The 8,782-nt window shown below is 34.7% G+C and overlaps 2 protein-coding genes across 4 annotated transcripts in view; one reads left to right on the top strand and one right to left on the bottom strand.

Moving 5' to 3' along the window:
* Positions 1-7,017, top strand: part of LOC107707021 (low molecular weight phosphotyrosine protein phosphatase-like) — a 16,902-nt gene extending 9,885 nt beyond the window's left edge. For both annotated transcript variants that reach the window (XM_016510891.1, XM_016510890.1), the window contains exon 6: positions 6,629-7,017. In XM_016510891.1, coding sequence (XP_016366377.1) covers positions 6,629-6,706 — 78 coding nt within the window. In that variant the 3' untranslated portion in view covers positions 6,707-7,017. The remainder of the gene's footprint in view (positions 1-6,628) is intronic.
* A 464-nt stretch (positions 7,018-7,481) lies between these two features.
* Positions 7,482-8,782, bottom strand: part of alkal2a (ALK and LTK ligand 2a) — a 10,024-nt gene continuing 8,723 nt past the window's right edge. For both annotated transcript variants that reach the window (XM_016510888.1, XM_016510889.1), the window contains exon 6: positions 7,482-8,213. The gene's annotated coding sequence lies outside the window, so the exon portion shown is untranslated. The remainder of the gene's footprint in view (positions 8,214-8,782) is intronic.

Below are 8,782 nucleotides of genomic sequence, written 5' to 3'. Positions count from 1 at the left end.
GCATTGTCACATGCCTTGTAAAAATTCATAAAAATGTTACTGAGCAGCTGACGAGTAACACAGTTTCAGCGCAGATTTTCCTCGAGCTTTGGACTTTGAACCCTGGTTAACAAGCAGATAGCACGGTGAGTTCGTGCAGCGCTGTCAGAATACATGCAATGCGTATGTGTATTAGCAAACATAACGTTCTGCAGTTTATTTACTAATTGTTTAAGCCCATTTCACGATTTCAATCATCGTACAGTAACCAGCAACAATCACCCCTTCCTCTTTTCATCGAAGACATGCGCTGCAGTACTAAACAGTCTCTTGCTGTCGGTGATTGTAATGATTTTTGCGTCTTTCTCGGACAGTTTTAAATGCTTCCACACTGCTGACATGTGTGCTGCATTATAAAGAATGCGCACCTCTCACTCTGCGCTGGTTGCAATTTGATCGCGTCACGTCATTGTTCGGTACAATTTATTCGGTCTTTTCGCTTATTCGGCCGAACACCGAAAGAGCTTTTTTTGCTATTTTCGGCCGAATAATTTCGGTTGCCGAACATTCGGTGCATCCCTAGAGTTGACCTCTAAAACTGAATGTCTTTTTTGGCTAAGAAATATTTAGCATTTTTATTATTTTGTTATTTCTGAACATATAGAACATGTTGAAGACAAGTTTGTACAATATTTGTCTTCATATCTCATACTTCATATTTAAAAAGTCGTTTGTTATGTTGTAGGGCTGGGTTTTTTGACAAATTTCACAATTTGATTCAATTATCCTTCACGAGCTTGCGATTCGATTCAATATCAGTTATTTTGGATATAAATCAGGTACAGGAAATGGCAAATTTTTTTAAGGAAAAAAAAAAATCTCTCAACTAATGCTGTAAAATATACCTGAGAGTCAATAAGGTTGAAATGAGCTGTAATCTAATTTAAAATATAATCAAAGTTTTTGTAATATTAAAGTTATAATACTAACTTTAACTTTAAATTACATAATTATATTTCTACTCCAATTCATTTTTTGAAATATAAACATTTAAATGGTGGTTGTCAGTTAAATTAAATAAATTAAATATCAAAGAACAGTCAAAAAATTATAATGAATGTTATATGGTACATATTTAGCAAAATGCTCCTCTCTAGAGTTCATTTTTCTAGCTGACTAATGAGTTCATGGTCACCGAATATGTTTTTCTGTGGTAAATGTGACGTTACATGACAAGCTATTGTCGTCTTTCCACGCTTGAAACACTGATTGAGCGATTACATGAGACAGGATACAGATTTCGGTAAGTTGTACTCTTTCCTTTAACATACATTCAGATGTTTATTCATGTTTATTTCATGCTGTAACTGCTATTAAAGTGGAGGAGACGATCAGTTCACAGCGATCTGTCACTCCACATTAAACCGCGCCAAAACAGCATTTAATAATAGCTTATTGCAATTTATAGGATGGGAGGCGCGCTACAATGTTCCGTTCATTATCTGACAGGCTAGACTAATCGATTCTTGGGATTTATGAATCGATATTGTTTCATAAAACCGAGAATCTATTAAAATCGAGAAATCAATATTTTTTTTTTCCTAGCCCTACTATGTTGACCACTTCATATGTGGTGCACTTGGAATAGAACTTTCTTTAACCAGATGGTTAATAAAGAGAATGTTACTTGAATCATGTTGTAATAACATTAAGTTGACTACTTAAATGGTAAGAAATCAAAATCTTGAATCTTTCAAACATTCTGAAAAAAATCTAGATTTTATTTTTTGCCATATCGCCCAGCCCTAGCTTTAGCCCTCCTTCTATTGTTATTGCATGGAAAAGAGCGTCCACATTATTCAATGCATCTCCTTTTGCGTGTCATGGAGGACAGTCATATGGGTTTGTAACGTCAAGGTGAATAAATGATGCCAAAATTGTCATTTTTAATGCACCTTTTAACAATTAGGTCAAAAACTCTGGATGAATCTGTGGTTTTTCTACATCTGTTAATGTGAAGCCAATGTAAGGGTATTATTTAGTGTTTTAAACAGAGGTGTTTAGTGTCACAAACACTCAATTATGACAGAACGGTTGATTCAGCCAACATATAAAACCACAAAACTGATGTTTGGAGGGAAGCATTGTCGATTATGAGAGATGATCGGGAGGGACCGGGTTTGTGTGTTGGGAAATAGAAAATGGAAAGAACCCGATGGGCCACCCCAGCTGAGATCATTAGCATTCCTCCTCCAGACACTGTCAGGTCATCCCGCTCACACCACCAACTCTCCAAGACACATCTGTGAAGATCAACAAACTCTCTTTTCGGCAAGAGGATGACTAAGGACTGATTCAGGGCACATTTTGAAGAAGTTTCGCTAGGCTGAAGGCTTCCAGCGCATGTGTGTCACAGCCACGCTAAGGTTGTTGAAGATAATCCTTGAAGGTATAAAGTTGGATGTTTCCTCTCTAGTGTTTCTTCATGGCTGACAGCCAGCTGGCTGAAGTAGCTAGGCCTTTCTACCATGACAGAATAGGAAACTGGCCTCTTCGTCGGACAGTTCGCCAGCCAGATACTCCTGTGGTGATGATCACTCTTCAGATAGCTGAGATTTCCCGTTTAGTCCCCCAAGATTCAAGTGTGAGAGGAAGTGTGGTCCTTTGAGTGCAGTTTCTTTTGATGGTGATGGTACGTTGTGTGTCCAAAGATGAGATCCACGGCTATTTTAGCATTTGAACTTCTCAAACTGAGCTAATAGAAGAGCCTGATGGTTAACCGTTATTGTTAACAAAAATGAAACCATTAAACATCGATTTTGGTAACTGAGATAAAATAAAAATATAAATATTAGATGACAAAAGTTAAACTTATAAACATAAACGAAAATGAGAAATGTTGCCTTGGCAAATAAGATAAGTCGAAGCACTAAAATTACTAAAACTGAAATAAAATAAAGCTAAATATACATTTAAACAAAATGACAAAAGCACATAAAATTTAAATGAAAACTGAAAATGTAAAAAATAAAAGCCAATTCAGAATAGGAATAAATACTATAATAGTATAAATAATATTAAAATAACACTTGTGCAAAGCCTTTATTATATTTTTTGCATGCCCTGTCATATTTTTATTCTTCCATATTGCAGTTTATTGCAGTCTATAGAAATTTTCATTTCTTCAATTTTTTTACTTTTAGATTTAGATTTACCTTTTACATCATCTAATGCTCGCTTAAGTTAATTTTTAAAAACACAATAAAACAGACTATTGGAGAACGTTTTACAAGAAAATAGTATTTCAGTCTTTCTACTTCAAAATTTTACATTTAATTCCATCTGCTACTTGCATTTTTTTTTAATTATTTGTGAAATTTACTATCAATTGCTCAGTGAAAACTGTTTAAAAGTAAATACTACAACAACAAAAAATTTCACTTTACATTATGATGCCTAAATTCACTTGTAGCATTTAAAACAACTTATTATAGGTTTTTTTTGTGTTGCTGTTGCTTCTTTAGCTCAAATTAGGCAAAAAAAAAGTACTACTAAGGCACATAAGCATATGAGAAAAGGTAAGGCAAGAGAAAAGGTAAGGCTGTAAATTAGAGCTAAAGCTGCTGTTTAAATCAGTTACCAAAACATTTCAGCTCTACTGTCTTTTGATCATTCTTAAGTTCGCATATGTCTGTTATATCAGGTACAGGACATGGCAAATTTTCTCAAGGAAAAAAATAAATCTCTCAACTAGCCTAATGCTATAAAATATACTTAAGAGTCAATAATATGGAAGGTTGAAATTTGCAGATTTGTATACAAACTTAAAATATACTCAACGTTTTTGTAATATTAAAGTTATAATACTAACTTTAACTTTAAATTACATAATTATATTTCTACTCCAATTCATTTTTTGAAATATAAACATTTAAATGGTGGTTGTCAGTTAAATTAAATAAATTAAATATCAAAGAACAGTCAAAAAATTATAATGAATGTTATATGGTACATATTTAGCAAAATGCTCCTCTCTAGAGTTCATTTTTCTAGCTGACTAATGAGTTCATGGTCACCGAATATGTTTTTCTGTGGTAAATGTGACGTTACATGACAAGCTATTGTCGTCTTTCCACGCTTGAAACACTGATTGAGCGATTACATGAGACAGGATACAGATTTCGGTAAGTTGTACTCTTTCCTTTAACATACATTCAGATGTTTATTCATGTTTATTTCATGCTGTAACTGCTATTAAAGTGGAGGAGACGATCAGTTCACAGCGATCTGTCACTCCACATTAAACCGCGCCAAAACAGCATTTAATAATAGCTTATTGCAATTTATAGGATGGGAGGCGCGCTACAATGTTCCGTTCATTATCTGACAGGCTAGACTAATCGATTCTTGGGATTTATGAATCGATATTGTTTCATAAAACCGAGAATCTATTAAAATCGAGAAATCAATATTTTTTTTTTCCTAGCCCTACTATGTTGACCACTTCATATGTGGTGCACTTGGAATAGAACTTTCTTTAACCAGATGGTTAATAAAGAGAATGTTACTTGAATCATGTTGTAATAACATTAAGTTGACTACTTAAATGGTAAGAAATCAAAATCTTGAATCTTTCAAACATTCTGAAAAAAATCTAGATTTTATTTTTTGCCATATCGCCCAGCCCTAGCTTTAGCCCTCCTTCTATTGTTATTGCATGGAAAAGAGCGTCCACATTATTCAATGCATCTCCTTTTGCGTGTCATGGAGGACAGTCATATGGGTTTGTAACGTCAAGGTGAATAAATGATGCCAAAATTGTCATTTTTAATGCACCTTTTAACAATTAGGTCAAAAACTCTGGATGAATCTGTGGTTTTTCTACATCTGTTAATGTGAAGCCAATGTAAGGGTATTATTTAGTGTTTTAAACAGAGGTGTTTAGTGTCACAAACACTCAATTATGACAGAACGGTTGATTCAGCCAACATATAAAACCACAAAACTGATGTTTGGAGGGAAGCATTGTCGATTATGAGAGATGATCGGGAGGGACCGGGTTTGTGTGTTGGGAAATAGAAAATGGAAAGAACCCGATGGGCCACCCCAGCTGAGATCATTAGCATTCCTCCTCCAGACACTGTCAGGTCATCCCGCTCACACCACCAACTCTCCAAGACACATCTGTGAAGATCAACAAACTCTCTTTTCGGCAAGAGGATGACTAAGGACTGATTCAGGGCACATTTTGAAGAAGTTTCGCTAGGCTGAAGGCTTCCAGCGCATGTGTGTCACAGCCACGCTAAGGTTGTTGAAGATAATCCTTGAAGGTATAAAGTTGGATGTTTCCTCTCTAGTGTTTCTTCATGGCTGACAGCCAGCTGGCTGAAGTAGCTAGGCCTTTCTACCATGACAGAATAGGAAACTGGCCTCTTCGTCGGACAGTTCGCCAGCCAGATACTCCTGTGGTGATGATCACTCTTCAGATAGCTGAGATTTCCCGTTTAGTCCCCCAAGATTCAAGTGTGAGAGGAAGTGTGGTCCTTTGAGTGCAGTTTCTTTTGATGGTGATGGTACGTTGTGTGTCCAAAGATGAGATCCACGGCTATTTTAGCATTTGAACTTCTCAAACTGAGCTAATAGAAGAGCCTGATGGTTAACCGTTATTGTTAACAAAAATGAAACCATTAAACATCGATTTTGGTAACTGAGATAAAATAAAAATATAAATATTAGATGACAAAAGTTAAACTTATAAACATAAACGAAAATGAGAAATGTTGCCTTGGCAAATAAGATAAGTCGAAGCACTAAAATTACTAAAACTGAAATAAAATAAAGCTAAATATACATTTAAACAAAATGACAAAAGCACATAAAATTTAAATGAAAACTGAAAATGTAAAAAATAAAAGCCAATTCAGAATAGGAATAAATACTATAATAGTATAAATAATATTAAAATAACACTTGTGCAAAGCCTTTATTATATTTTTTGCATGCCCTGTCATATTTTTATTCTTCCATATTGCAGTTTATTGCAGTCTATAGAAATTTTCATTTCTTCAATTTTTTTACTTTTAGATTTAGATTTACCTTTTACATCATCTAATGCTCGCTTAAGTTAATTTTTAAAAACACAATAAAACAGACTATTGGAGAACGTTTTACAAGAAAATAGTATTTCAGTCTTTCTACTTCAAAATTTTACATTTAATTCCATCTGCTACTTGCATTTTTTTTTAATTATTTGTGAAATTTACTATCAATTGCTCAGTGAAAACTGTTTAAAAGTAAATACTACAACAACAAAAAATTTCACTTTACATTATGATGCCTAAATTCACTTGTAGCATTTAAAACAACTTATTATAGGTTTTTTTTGTGTTGCTGTTGCTTCTTTAGCTCAAATTAGGCAAAAAAAAAGTACTACTAAGGCACATAAGCATATGAGAAAAGGTAAGGCAAGAGAAAAGGTAAGGCTGTAAATTAGAGCTAAAGCTGCTGTTTAAATCAGTTACCAAAACATTTCAGCTCTACTGTCTTTTGATCATTCTTAAGTTCGCATATGTCTGTTGCTGATATGCTTGGCTGTATAATTTCTGTTTACGGTTACATTTGAATGGTTTCTGTTTGTTTTCGCCTGCAGGGGAGTGATAAAGACTTTGAGACGGTGTATGAACAGTGTGTGAGATGCTGCAAAGCCTTCCTGGAGCAGCACTCATAACACACACACACACTGTGACCATCTCCTGAAACCCACGATGCCTCATCATGAGATGCTCGAACGTAAATAATAATCGATTGAAATATTGATCAAGTGTCTTCATAAGCAAAACACAAACCAAACGATAGCAGTGTATAGAGAAGCACTTTGTCTTTAATTGTAAAATAAGTTGTAATGTCATGCGAAGCTTGTTTGAGCAGCTGTAAACTGCTTTTGTTGACCATACCTTCTGAAGAGAGTAAATTCACCTAAATAAACCGGCTGGAAATGCTGAAGTTATGTTCGCCTGAAATTCTATTTCCTCCTCACACACCGACAGTTTTTTGTAAATTTTTAGTGCATCTTTATGGCTTTACATCTCATTTATTGAAAATGACTGTGGTTGTGCCAGTTCTGATTACTTGTCCTTTCCTCTCTCATTCATCCTCTTCATCCTTTTGGGAACACTGGAGATTTTTTTCCCCATTACTAAGATATTTATTTATTAACAGAAGTTGACTGTTATCTTTGGTGTGGTTACAAAAAAATGCAATATCTCTGAAGCATCCGAAGCATCCACCATGAGTGATAAGAGATCTTGAACTCCCTTAAAAATATATATTTTCTGATGCCAAGATAAGCTGTTAAACTAGATAGAGGCTGTTTTATGCTGCAGAAGATTAACCTTTAAATTTTTTGGTGTATTTTTACAACATTAAAGACCACGGTGTTTAAACAATCATAATTTATTTAAATATATTTTCTTTTAAATATACACATCCCATCGTACGTCAGACGCTTATATGTTTGTTATAGGGATTTTTAAGTCTCATTTGTACAACATTTACATATCAAAATATATTGAATATATTCCACAGTCATACACTCACAGTTTCACACAAAAACGAAAAGCTTTTGGTCACAGATTTACTGCAAAAATCTACCTGTCTGCTGGCAAACAGAAGCAAAAGGAAACGTTCATGCAATTAATGATTTTCAGTTCTGGCACAGAGAAAAGCAAAGCTCTCTCGTTGCAGCGAACTAACTCAATTTGTCATCGTGGCTCTGAATTGTAACCCCATCGAGGCATGTCGTGCGAAACATCAGCAATGACTGACGAGTCTCGATAATCTGATATCGAAACGCAAAACCATGGCTATCCCTTTTTCATGATGAAACGATGGAAAAAATGTTTTTTTTCAAAACATTTCTTTTTTGGCAGACAGGTTCAGAACGCACTATGCCAGATGCGTTTTCTGTTTTCTTTCTCTGTCGTCTTGTGTTTTAACATTGGCTCCATGTTGAGTCCATCAGACTGTCCTTGGGCAAGTGCATCCCATTATTCCGTGTTTACTTCTCTGTCAATAATTTCCCACATCTATTCTCCAGAGAGGCAGAGCAGTGTTCTGGACGAGATGTGCTGATTATGTGGAATGTTGGGTGTTGGTTTAAATTCTCTTCTCTTGTCCAAAGGCACTTTGACTGCTGTTTTTTTCTTTTCCTTGGGTCACTCTGGTGTGGCTTCAACCTGATTGATAAAGGAAGTGAAGTTTAGTGCTGTTTCAGACTTGGCTGTGTTCGCATACATGTGTGCACTTGGATGCATCTGAAATTTTTTCCCTCTGTGAAAAATTGGGAAACAGGTTTTGTTACATGTGCTTCCTCTGAAGTGGTCTTTGGGGGGAAAAAACACCATGAAATGTAAAGCATTGACTTAAGTTTGTTTACCTGCTTAAATCACATCCTAATTGCTAAGACACGCAGGTTTATCTGTAATGGCTTGGATACGTTATCTAATCCTGGAATGTGTTCTCAGTCATAAAAGCTTTAAGTGCATGTGTCCTCTCTGAATCTGCAAAATAAATCAGTTTTGATGTATTTATGTACAACACCTACATAATATTAAATATCTTTCTTTGCGTCATATCCAGTTTTGGACATTTTTCATAAATTCTAGTCCAATCTAGAATTTTTTTGTAATAATTTACACAGACTGCATTTATAAGGAGTGCAGTGCATATATTAACTTTTTTAATTAGTGTGTGTGTGTATGTGTATATATATATATATATATATATATGTATGTATGTATGTATG

Source organism: Sinocyclocheilus rhinocerous, unplaced genomic scaffold (assembly GCF_001515625.1).
Source record: "Sinocyclocheilus rhinocerous isolate Xijiao unplaced genomic scaffold, SAMN03320098_v1.1 scaffold714, whole genome shotgun sequence".
Classification (NCBI taxonomy): Eukaryota; Metazoa; Chordata; class Actinopteri; order Cypriniformes; family Cyprinidae; genus Sinocyclocheilus; species Sinocyclocheilus rhinocerous.
Note: the sequence above shows the minus strand (reverse complement) of the source record. Positions and strands in the feature narration are given on the sequence as shown.